Here is a 13,195-nt window from a genome sequence, read left to right as displayed (position 1 = left end):
AATATTCTTGAAGGTTCCCTTTTAGGTGAATTCAGATCTGGTCCAGTTGTGGAACTTGCAGCTTTCAGCGTAAGAATATTGTGAAAAGAAGAAGCATCACTAGTCTGTACAGGACTAACACATTTCATTTTACATATGACATTCTTAACAATAGGCTTTTATTATTCATTCTTTGTCATACATTAAAATAAAGGATGTTTTATTTTCTTTCACGTACCAAACAGTTCCATTTGTCTTAAATACTCTATACAACTGCAGATAATTACAGCAACATAAAAACCAGCATTATGACATACCTAGAGGGATTAGTTTGACTTGTGTTTGGTTCCCAGGTCCCAAGATGCCAGTATCTGGGAAAGTGGCAAATGGAAATTCAACTGTGCAGAGGAACAGGAAAAAACCCTATATCTGTATGTCAGCAATACAGAAATAATTGATAAAATGCTCAGGAAACAAGCTGTGTTTAACCAGCACTGTCCAATCCAGCCTGTTGCAGGGTCCACGACAGCAGTGAGAGGAAAGAGCAGCAGACAAGACTCCTCTGGCTTGTACCATGGTATTAGTTCTAGCACGCTTAAGTTCTGCATTTGAAGTTACATTAGCAAGCCTGATGTGCTTGGCAACAGCACAACATCTCACTCCATATGTAACGTATTTTCTGTGGCAAAGAACTTCTTTGTTCATAACTCACGGACTTTGCATGTTCATAAAAGCTGTTACATACTTTGGAAAGTTCAGGCATACCTTCAATCCTCCTCTGTATTCGATTCCTACTGACTTCATAGTAACTGCTGTTCCCAGCAGAGCTCAATGACAGCCGGCGCAGGATCGGGGCTGAATTTGAGGTAGCAGTCACTGGCTGAAAGGAATTCCTGTAATATGCTGCACTCCCCGAAGTACGATATTCAGTGGAATTTCGACGGGCTGGGCTTGACAGATTTACTGAATTAAGTGCAGAATCCATAGAGTCCTCAGAAAAGCGATGCTCTTTGGAAGTGCTGTTTTCTTCTATACGTAACGTTTCTGCTACAGAAAACAAAAGCATCAATCTGTTCAAAACGATGGGCTTTGTAGCTTTGTTATTTAATTCCTTGCTATGTTCTCTTGAAGATAATAACAAGCTCCAAGCCTGTTAACAAGTCTCCTGTGAGACAAGACTTACTGAAGAATAGTCATTCTCAAGTAATCACTGGTCCTTTACTACATTAAAAAATTTCCAGTAAAATGTCTAATAGACAAGTTTGAGACAGTCTTCCATAAATCATCTCAGCTGTATATGTTGAATATTATGAGCAGGATGTGGACGTAAGGTTTGATTTTTTTTTCATTGTCTGATATTAGCATTAACACATATGCAATCTCAGTCAAGCATTTTCATTATCTTTCTTAATGGTTATCTTCTGAGAATTTGTTTAGGAGTGCATTATGTTTCTATTTTTTATAAATATAAAAAGAATTTTTTAACATAAAAAAACCTCTCATGTTAACTAGCAAATGTTTAATTTGTTCTACACAGTAGAGGGAGTCTCTAACTTCATACGCAAGAGGACAATTATCATCTGTAGATCTCCATATGTTCGGAGACAATAGCCATCACAAAAAACTGAAGAGACTACACGCAGAGCTGCAGAAGGCTGTAAATCCTAGACTCACATGCACACTAACACAATACAGTCTGATCACAATGCTGCAACTACGAGTCGTTAAACATCAGTGGGAACACCACTCCATTCTCTCATCATTGTATGTTCTCAGCTCCACTTGCACTAGGCCAACATCTAGCCTGAGGAAGAAGTTGGAAGCCTGATGCAAAAATCTGCATGAAACAAATGCTGCTTTGGCAAGAGAGTTAAGAGCTGGAAAATATAGCTAACAGGTTCACAGAAGTGTAAACTCCACATTACCATCTTGAAAATTACTCTATGAAAGTTATAAAACATATGCTAGTGGAGCAGCATATTCTTGGGGGTAACTGGTACAATCTGTGAAACAAGTTCCTAGAATATGTTCTTTATTACTCTTCTTATATGACAACTTCCAATAATTTCTTGGGAAAATTCCAGAATTAAATAAAGGAAGAGTATTTTCCACAAACAAACAAACCACAGCAACAAAAAACACACAGAGAGCTTTTTAAGCACGTTTAACTTGTTCTATTAGCAATTACGTTCTCTCTCCTGAAGTCTGTATAAAACTGGAGTTTAGTGAAGAACTTGAGGTGTATTTCACAGTTATGATCTTCAGGCAACATTATCCCAAAGTGGAACAAAGACACCCAGAGAACCGGTTCCCTACTTAGTGAATTCAGTAAAGCAAGACACGCAATCCACCATAACATCTTCTATTAAACACAACACTTGTGGCAAAAAGAAGCTTTTAAGTCCACAAGCCCTTCTCTTTCAAGTACACAATCCTCAAGACAATAATGATAAACTTTCTAGTTTGATCTGTATCAAAAAAGCAAAGCAGTGGCTACTGAGGTTTTTGGAGAAAGCAAACTTTTATTTGTCGGCTTGAAGTAGCTGCAGCAACTTGCTAAAAGGAAAGCAATAGCCATCTTTCTATAGAATTTCAGAGATACTAACAGACACAATCAATGATAAGCACTATAATATTAAAGGAAACAAATGAGAAAATTAGATCAGTAGAGAATGAGACCAACAAATGAAGTCTCAGTGCAAGACTGAAAGGCAGAAGTAATACTTCAAATGGCTACAGAAAAGCACTATGAAGGAGTCCAAAACTTGTAGATTGAAACTTCATAAGTTTTTAAAGGTATGATGAAATACTGGAAGCAATATTCCACACCAGAAAGTTTCAACAGGAGTATTTCAGCAAATATCAGCCAACTCCATACAATGTCTTATGAAGGAATCTTTTTATAGTAATCAAGCAGAGATCCCAAATACATCCGTTAAATAATCATTTTATGTCACTCTTTCCATGATCGCTCAAGACATAAAGGGTTTTAAATTGACTATTTTACAGAAGAATTTAATTGCATTTACTCCAATTATATCCCAGGTTTCTTTCTGATACTACAGATCCTAGTTAAGCAACTGTAAATAGGGATGGCAAAGAGAAACTCTGCTTTGATTCCCAAGACACTAGCATTTGAGCTTAGAATCAGAAAATCATAGAATGGCTTGGGTTGGAAGGGACCCTCAAAGATCATGAAGCTCCAACCCCTCCACCATATGCAGGGCCACCAACCTCCCTATTAAATATTAGACCAGGCTGCCCAGGACCTCATCCAACTGGCCTTGAACACCTCCAGGAAGAGGGGTGTCCACAGCCTCTCTGGGCAGCCTGTTCCAGCACCTCACCATTCACTCTGTAAAGAACTTCCCCTGATACTCAACCTAAATCCTCCCTCCCTCAACTTAAAGCCATTTCCCCTTGTCCTGCCATTATCTTAAGCTTATCTTAACATAGCTCCTCAGGTCACATACACAAGGTGGGAAAACTGGCATACTTCATAGGATGATCATCTTTTAAAATAGGTGTTTCTGTCCAGCAGCTATACTATCCCAATCCACTCCCTTTCAATTCATCTAGCCTCCCTACAAACCAACCCCAGCTGCAGTCTTGTTATTGAAAGCATGGTAACAGGTATGAGAGCTGATTCAGAATTGGTGTCTGACAAATACAGTTTTGCAATTAACGGAGCAACAGATGACTCTTTTCCTACTTCGACATGTGGAGCAGATGCGAGTAGTAGAGGGATGGAATGAGAACAAGTTTTTTTCTGTTACAAACAGAATTCACATTCTTACTCTCAACTATTCCAAAATTCAACAGATTTCAATGCTCTCTGATTTAGGTTTTGTAACAGAAAACTGAACATCCCTCATCTGCTTAAGCCTTCAAAGAATGCTTCTGCCACTTCAGTTTTGTTAGATTTGTAAAATGGAATCAGCACTCTCTTGACCTTTGCCCTGTGAAATAAATTGTTATGCTGCTCCTTTAATGTATTTCCATCCATTACTGCATGGATGGCATCACATCTGCAATAGAACCCAACATTCACCACCAAGTAACCAATCGATGCCTTGTAAAAAAGGGCTGATCTGAAATAATAAACACATTTTCCTTACTCTGTCTTGTATCTGAACAGGTATTAACCAGACCCAGTTGTACCACAGCACTGGTAAAATACTGAAAGCAGAAGGCACTGCCATGTGATCTTATGCTGTAAGGCAGGCCCTGTAAGTAATAACTGAAGTTTTATTCTCAAGTCAGCACCAGACACCAAGGGTTCATACATGTATGAGTCCCAATTAGGAAGTTCAGCTTTTCAAAAACCAGAGTTAAATATGTTAAAGGCTGCTATTTAATGATTTCACAATGCAGCAAGCTGTTAATGACAGGTAAATTCAGCAGAAGTAGAACTTCCATATGCAGAAGATAATTAACAACATCAAATTTACTACATCTAAGAGCCACTAACAGAGCCCAGTAAGCCATATCAATTTTATCTACAAATATCAGTCTTCCAGAGGTGAGTTTTTGCACACTTGAAATGTACAAAAGATCAATGAATAACTGCCTCACCTGAAGCTGGAAAGCATCAGTTTTTCAAGTTAATTTGGTATAGACTTTCTGCACCGAACGTTTACTGTTTCAAGACCTCAAGAGGAGATGAGCAATTGCTTGTGCATCCGTTGTTATAAATCTAGATTACAAGTATGTGTGTGTATATGTAGATATACATGCCATAATTATTATGCTTTTCTTTTTCTCTATCTCATTTTTTCCCTCATTTCTCCTCTCCATCTCACTGAGATGGGGGCAGTGAATGAACAGCCACGTGACGCTCAGTGATCTGCTGGGTTAAACCACAATGCATCACCATATCTTAAAGAACTTGCACGCTATAAAAGATTTCTTCTTTTAAGAACGTTGCAACAAAACGTTGCTGGCATGCATCACCACTGAAATTTTGACTACAGAAACTCATCTTGTCATTTGATATTTTACCATTAGAGAAATCCATCCTGCTGTCAACGCTACAGTGATGAAACTCCAACTTAATTCTAAAAAATCTAGGTGGCAGAGATACCACAAGAATGGACTTGAATGAGTGATTACAAAGAGACTGAACATGGGCCAACATCTTTAACTTATTAACTTCCTTCCTTGCTCCCTAAATATTTAGAATGATAGTAGTACTATAGTAGTAGTAGTTAATGATAATTTTCCCTTTTTGTGATACTTGGTGAGATTCCGAAAAAACTTACTGTTGCAAATGCCACCACTACATAGGTAAATAATTACAATTACGTTATCTGAATCCTTTGGTTATTTCTAATTAGAAAGACACTACAACAGGAACAAACTTGTAAATTATGCTTAGGGTTGGAAAGAATCAGTGTGAACACCAGGTTTATGCATCAATTTGTCTTCTCAGGCAGCTTTCTGTTTTTGAGTTTCCAAATGGTAAGCAGAGCTTTAAAGGATCACATTTGGTTAGTGGCAGATGCATTTTCAAAAAAAAAAAACAAAACAAAACACAAACCCACAAAAATTACAAGAAAGCCTTTATTCACAAGTCTGAAATAAGAAGCATACCCATATTGCGTTACAGAAATAGACAGATATTACATGCAAAAACAAAGAAAACGCCCCAGCTCTAGCATATTTTATGCTTCCTTAGGAAATCAGAAGCGTGACTGACTTATACTGTTAAGTGAGCCTATGATTAGGGTTAATGCAAGTACACGAGCTAGCATCAACAATAACACACTACCTCTCGTTTGCTTTCATTGTGTGGTGATCAGTGCAGGTGCCTAGAGTTTAAGAGTCAGTACCACAGGGATAAATCCTGGACCCACGGGTTTCCATGGCCCATTCACATTTTTTCCAGACTCCAATGTTTGAATGAAAACCTAATGATTCACATGTGGCTCAGACACAAGGCTCTCTACCTCCTGTTTGGGGAAAAGGTCTCGGGAGGCATATTTCTGCTAGGAGCTCAACCAGTTCTGGAGAGCAAATGGGCTGTGAGACCCAGCACAGCCTGATCTCTACTTCAAGGTAGCACTATCAGCTGCAGCAAACATTCAGATAACTTCATAATAGCCTCACAGGTAGTCTTACATGGCCCTAGGGAAATTACTTGTTCTCCACATCTTAATTTCTCATTTTGAAAAGAAGCACTGAAAAGAATAATATTATCTTAGAGTTGTCAGGAGGATAAAGCAAGAAACATCTGAGGCCATCTGAATGCCCCAAGTCACACCATGAGAAAAATCCACAAAAAAAAGAAAACAGGATTCAGTGCAAACACAGCTCCCTTGTACTCCAAACATCTGAGGGCAACCATAGGAACTCCAAGCAAAGGAGTGGGATCCAGATCTACAGGCTCAACTCTCTGCTCTGCCTGGGAACAACATAAGCTTCTTACTTCCAAGATAAATGCTAGGGCTGAAAATAAAAAGGAGCACTTCTGAGGTGCAACAACCTCAACCTCAAATGACAAATAAACAGGGAATGGAGCTTGTTTGTGCAACCCCAGCCCTTGGGATGAAGAGTCATTCTCATTTCTTTACTTTTCATTGTGTAGGTATGTTTCAAACAGCAAGCTCAAGCCAGGAGAAAGGCTGAGCACTAAACTATCAGACAAATGTGTCTGTCTGATAGTGAAGAAAATCACCCAAGAGACTGATTTAATTCTCTGCTTGAGAAGGTTTATCTGAACCTCAGTCTGTTTCATCCACTAAATGACACAGACTCAGAGCTAGAAGCAGAAAAAAGGGGCTGACACCACCACCATGAGTGGGCTTGCTAATCAAGCCTTTAATTTCCCTTTGGTTACATTTGCTGGAATTGAAACCTTATGCATCAAGCAAAATTAAAATGGTTTGTGCTTTTGTTTTGAGTAAGAAAAAATCCTAAATTCAACTCCATTCAAAACAATTATTTTCTCTGGCAGCTGAACCAAAAGAACCCACTAATTATTCACACATATTGTAGCAAGATTATTTCATCCAAGTCCCAGCATGCAGTTTTCTACTATAGCAAATACAATACTTGCCATGAAAGTTCATCACAAAAGATGTAGATTTCTTTCCTTAATCTCTGATGCAGACAATTGTTTTTCTTGCCAGTCTTAAAGAAAAACCAACTATACAAAAAAAAAAAAACAACTTTCAAACAAAAACTCTACAAGAAAATATTCTCACAATTTCATTCTGCAATTTCTCATTTAATTCTACTGTCTACACCCTACCTTCCTATTCAACTGCACAGTTGGTTTTCACAGAATCACAGAATGGCCAGGGTTGGAAGGGACCTCAAGGATCATGAAGCTCCAACCCCCTGCCAATGCAGGGCCACCAACCTCCACATTCAGTGCTAGACCAGGCTGCCCAGGGCCCCATCCAATCTGGCCTTGAACACCTCTAGCGACGGGGCATCCACAGCCTCTCTGAGCAGCCTGTTCCAGCACCTCACCACTCTCTCTGTAAAGAACTTCCCCCGACATCCAACTTAAATCTTCCCTCCTTCAGCTTAAAACCATTTCCCCTTGTCCTGCTGTTATCTACCCTTTCAAAGAGTTTTAATGCGTTACATTAACCTTAGCCACATTTTGTTCTTCTCAAAATATATCCCTCAAAAATTTTTTATAAAATGACTTACGATTTGACTTATCACTCGGTGAGCCTCTCAGCAACCTATCCAACAAGATGATGAGAAGACAAGAGCTAAAAAACACAGGAAACCCACAAGGGCCTTGTGGCTCTGTAACACCTGAGAGAGCTCCAGCACTCTGCTTCAGGAGCAGCCCACAGGCTTCTTGAGCTTAGGACTACTGAGCTGACTTCTTTGAATCTAGCAGTAATTACAATAGTAATTCCTGTTCCTATAGGATTTTTCAATGAAAACATATCAGAAATAGATAGATTTCTTTTTTCTTTTTTTTTTTTTTTACATCTGCTTTGTAAAATAATTACTTTCAACTATTCCATCATAGCCCACATTCACCACTGGCCTACAATTTAGTCCTTCTTCTAGAACAATAACAATCAGAATACTGGCAAAGCACATCTCAGTGTATTTTGTTCCCAAAAACATGACTTGTTGGAATGAGGCACAACAAGGCACTACTATGTTATTATATTAATAATATAATAAAATTTCATATGTTTTGCAAAAAATAAAGTAATACAAGTTTCAAACCCATACTTACACAGTTCCAGTAAACTTCTCTTACAAAGTAGAAAAGAAGCATCTATCTTTTGAACAAACTTGTGCAGACACATAAGCAAGGACTACTGAAATTCTGCTATATGCAGGTCAGGGTGCTATGTTACAGACACTGTTAGATAGCAACATCTTTTACAAGGATTTAATTAAACCTGTATTCCACTAATCATCTTTCACACCTGGTGTTAACGTAAGGAGATTAAAGTAACACCAAGTCTTTTTACTGCCAGTGATAGAATTATGAATTGATGTGCTAACTGCCATACAGAGACTTCCTAGCCTAGAAGGAAAAAAAAAATGTCAAGCAGCAGCTATTCAGTTTGAGATGTAAGGATAATTTATCTGTAGGCATGGCATTAATATGTAGCAGAACTAAACCTATTCCTTAATAGAGGACATAAGAGAACGAACACTGACCTAAGAGACCAGGGAATGGGAGAAAGGAGGAAGCAGCAAATTTAACATGTGGAATCACTTGCCTGGAAGCTAAACAGATTAGCTGGAAACTTTTCACTCACTTGGTTAAGGTATTAAGAACACAAACATTATGTATGGATAAGATTATGAGAATGACTTGAATTAATAAAGCTGATACTCCACTCATACTGAGCTTACTTGACAAATGTATAGCTTGTATAGCTGCAGCTGTTGAGATGCACAAGCTCTGCTTATTACCAACAACCTAACTGTACAGTGTACATGTAATTCAACTTTACTATTGCTAGACTCTGATTTAAGAACTGTTCAGAAAATCCTGGACTCCCAGTGATATAAAGTATACTCCACCAGGACTATCTTAATAAAGTAGTTCACAAACATACATTCTTGACTATGCTTAAGGAGTTACAAAAGTGATAGAATCTCACTGCAGGTTACTTCCGTTCTTTCTCCCTACCCTAGGTTCACAAACAAGTGAAGAAACAAAAAAATTAGAAACACCTTCACATACCAGTTATCATTTCCCCTCCATGATGGCCAGATTTCAGAAATCCAAAGACTGTTTTGGATTGATAGGCACAATCCACACAAGCTTGTACAGCTTGTTGAAGTACCACGTTGACAGGACCTGGTCCAAAGTGATCTGGAAGCTCCTGAACCTTTTTCTTACCCAGGTGAGGCCCAGAATTTCCATGCTTGTTGACATAAGCACACACTGAAAAAGAACAAGCCATATTTATACACAATATTTCTGCTTTCTTCACACCTAGTGCACACAGAATAGAGACATGTTTCACGTGCTAGAACTGCATTGTTTCTTAAGTCCCAAATTCACTCCCATCTGACCTCTAAAGCCTTTCCGTACCCTGCTAACGTACAAAGCTATCACAACCTGCATCTCTACTCACGCAATAGTCCCAGCAAAGCAAGAACTACCAGTACATGCTCTAAACTACCAAAAATCTATTCTTAAAAGTTGTCCTTGCTGCCCTATTTTTTCTCAGATTTGAGACGATACAACAAACCAAACCCTATAGCATACGCCTGCTATTGGTGCCCATTCTGAAGCACCCACACAGCGTTAATAATGTCTGTGCACAATGGTCAGTATCTGCTATCTTCAGCAACCATGCATGTATGATTTCCACACTACAGTTTGACTTTCAGTGCTAAACAAAAGAACAGTACTTACCTGGAAACTGTGCAAAGTGGTTTAAGGCTTATCATGAAAGTACAAAAGCAAAAACATACATCAAGTCATTCACCAGGTAACAAATCCATTTCACATAGAATCGGTCATTCAATACAAACTTCAAAAGCTGAAGTAACAGCTTAGTTTATACTATCATCATCCAAATTTCCAAATTTAGGCTACTTTCCTGAAAAGTATTAAAGCAAATGACTTTTATTTGATGAAATGAAACAAATACAATTTCTCTACTGGAAAAAAACAAAACAAAACAAATAAAAACCGAAATACCAAAACCACCACAATACTTTATTTTCTAAAGCAGCACCTCTAAGACTGAAACTGCATTGATGTCAAAGTTTTCTCAGCTACGGCTCCTGATAACCCTTGGACCGGGACTCGTAATACCAGCACTGCAAGCCATTTGATGGGAGACCCTGAGCATGTTATTTCCCTCTCACTCTATATACCCCCAGAGTACCAAAACTCACATAAAATGTCACAAGCAGCCAGCTGCAAAACCCACCTTCTCTACTAGACTGTATGCTGCAGAATTTAAAATTTTGGAGCCGCCACTGAGCAAGGTGAACAAAGAAGGAAGAAAAGAGTATTTAATGTTGTAGGATAGGCTGAACTGAATCATCTCTCAGAGCAAGCCCCTTCTTATAAGGTAGTAAGCATCTTTCTCCAAGGTTATTTTATGATTCAAACATAAATTGAACAGGCAAAATGTGAAGTTTTGAGTCTGTTCTTTTAGTAACCCAGTGGTACAATTCCTACTTGACCACAAGAAAGAGTGAGCAGAACAAAATGATTTCTGCACATGTGGTATGAGCTATCCCAACCTGCCACAGCACTTGTGCTCTGGAACGAATCCTCTAAGAACTGAAGAGTATTCATTTCAATCAATTAAAGTTATAGCAAAGCAGATTAAAATGTTAAATTTCATAAAGTAACCACACTTATCAAAAATATCAGTACTTGTAAACAACAGCTGTTTGATAGTACCTGGTTTGTTCCTACCGTACTCCGTGGGACTATGTGCACACCCCATGTAGGGGCTGAAAGGCTGGCTACTGAAAAGATTATCGCATTGAAGACTGTGGCAGAGTTTCTCCAAGAAACGTAGGACAAACGATGCACTGTTTACAGAAGGAAGATTGATGGCATGCTTCTCCCCATCAAAGGAAGCTGCGAATAAGAAGAAGATGTCAAACAGCCCCTGAGCATGACGAAGTATAGCACAACACTAACAAGTAAAGGAGAAGACATTCAGCTTTGATTTAAAACATGCAAGACATGAGAGGAATAAACAATCTTTCTGGTGTTTAACGCGTTTATATCCAAAGAACTGGTTGTACCTTCCATTGGATCCATGCCACTTTAAATTTGCTCTATGAGAACTTGAAGAAATACATCAACTTCATATATAAAAGGGTTCCAGGATCAAAATGCTCATCAGGGTACAACACGCGTGCCGACTTACTTACAGGGAGATTTCTTATAAGAGAAGCAGGTCTAAGACATCTGTTTATCTCCAATTTAAACAACTTAATTTAGGTAGAATTATGTGTTTTACAGCTATTCACGTTGCTGTGAAAAGAAGCGCGGCTATACGAATAAGAAGTCGCGCGGCTCTGCCCTCGCAACTCCCCCCGCCCCGCGCACGGAGGCGGCCCCCAGCCGCTCCCCCCCTCGCGCAGCGCCACTCCGGGGTGCCGCCTGCCGCAGCGACGGCGGCGGGGAGCCCTCGCGCCCAGAGGCGGCCTTCCCGGGGTCTGCCCTCTCCGCCCCCCTCCCACCTACCTGAGGGCAGCCGGACGAGGGTCCCCTTAGACGAAAGCACAGCCCCAGCCCGGCCGCTACCGCGAGGGACCGCGCCCGCGGCCGGAGCCCGGGGGCCGCGAGGAGGGAGGGCGGAGCGCCCGGTGACAGGTGAGGACGGCCCCCGCGCCGCTCCCTACCTCGCGCCGCTCTCCTCGCAGCCGGCGGCTCGCTTACCCTCGACCGCCGCCGCCCCCTCGCTCCGTTCCCCCCGCCCTACCGCGGCGTTCAACGCGGCCCCGCTAGCCGCGAGGCCCCGCCCCCCGCCCCGCACTGACGGCTCTCTCCGCCAATAGCGAAGAAGACGGCCGTCCTCGAGCTCCGCCCTCACCTCCTTCGACCAATAAGAGCTATCCGTGGTGCTGCCCCTCCACCTTCCCGGCAGGCTCGGTTGGCTCGCAGCTGCCGAGCAACGGGCGCGGGGCTGCGGGTGGGGCCGCTGAGGGCGGTGGCCGGGTGAGGCCCCGCTGCGGGCCGGGGTTGGTGCCGCGGGATTGTGCCCGGGGCTCCTCGTTCGGGAGCTTTCGCCTCATAGATGGACGTTTTTTGTTCCCCTCCCCTTTTTCCCTCTCGGCTCAGCCATCAGGAGGATGGAAATATCTCCCGCACTCACAAAGCTGTAATCTCGGCTTGCAGATTGTGCTGCTGGTGCCTGCGGGGCTGTGCTTCCTGCTCTGCTCACGGGAATTAAAAACGTGGGTTAAAAATAAAGCTGCTTCCGGATGCACTGCGTGTCAGATGCATCGCAGCACGGTGCAGCTCTACCGTAATGGATGCTCCATCCCAGCTCCCATTTTCCTGGAGTGCTACAATGGTTGTTTAAATGAGAAAACCCTGTGGAGTCTGCTGGATGCGGTGTGCCATTGGTTGCAAATGGCCAGCCCAGCACTTCCCACATGAGGATATGAACCTCAAAAACATCCACACAGGCATGGCCACCGAGTTTAGGGCACCGTGGTCCTTAAAGACCAGGTTCTTCATCTGCCACCCCACACAGAGCGTATCCCCAGAATTGGGTGGTGAGGTGCTTTGGGTTAGGCGAGGGATGAGGTTCTGAAGTGAATGCCGTCACCTCTGCTCTCGGAGCATCAGCCCACAGCATGGAGTGCTGGAGGGCATGAAGGATGTGGTTAGTGGGCAGGGTGGTGATGGACTGATGATTGGACGAGATGATTTTAGAGGTCTTTTCCAACCTTAATGATTCTATGGCATCCCCTCCAGGTGCAGCTCCATGGACAGAGGTGCTCAGGAGCGCACCTCATACCTCCCAGAAAGGTGGGCGCTCAGTGGAACCCAGCAAGGACAAGTCCAGTAATAAGAATCCCTGAGATGTGGTCAGCTAGGGCATCAGACCCATGGACCATCTACTGGATTTTCCAAATCTCCCACCAGGCCTCCTTGTCAAAGCCTCAGAGATTTGTTATTCAGGAGAAGCCCTGCTGTAGCCTCCTAAAGAGATGATTCGTGGTTCATGGCAGGCAGTCAAACTGATTGTCTGAAACACTTGCTCACAAGTCTGCCAAAATTCCCAGTTTA

General features: G+C 41.7%; 1 protein-coding gene across 11 annotated transcripts in view; it reads right to left on the bottom strand.

The window, feature by feature from the left end:
- LOC149916510 (sex comb on midleg-like protein 2) overlaps window positions 1-12,296 on the bottom strand; it is a 270,511-nt gene extending 258,215 nt beyond the window's left edge. For 4 of the 11 annotated variants that reach the window (XR_016469497.1, XR_016469499.1, XR_016469498.1 and 1 more), the window contains exons 1-3: window positions 11,197-11,626; window positions 10,844-11,026; window positions 9,158-9,361 (exon numbers count right to left, since the gene is read on the bottom strand). Coding sequence is in view for 4 of the 11 variants with exons in the window: in XM_090146947.1 (XP_090003073.1) it covers window positions 9,158-9,361; window positions 10,844-11,026; window positions 11,197-11,212 (403 nt within the window). In the remaining 7 variants the exon portion in view is untranslated. The other 7 variants (XM_090146946.1, XM_090146948.1, XM_090146949.1 and 4 more) reach the window with 7 other exon arrangements.
- Between the last annotated feature and the right edge of the window lie 899 nt (window positions 12,297-13,195).

The sequence above is a fragment of the Phasianus colchicus genome, chromosome 10 (genome assembly GCF_987193195.1).
Source record: "Phasianus colchicus chromosome 10, bPhaCol1.hap1.1, whole genome shotgun sequence".
NCBI lineage: Eukaryota > Metazoa > Chordata > Aves > Galliformes > Phasianidae > Phasianus > Phasianus colchicus.
Note: the sequence above shows the minus strand (reverse complement) of the source record. Positions and strands in the feature narration are given on the sequence as shown.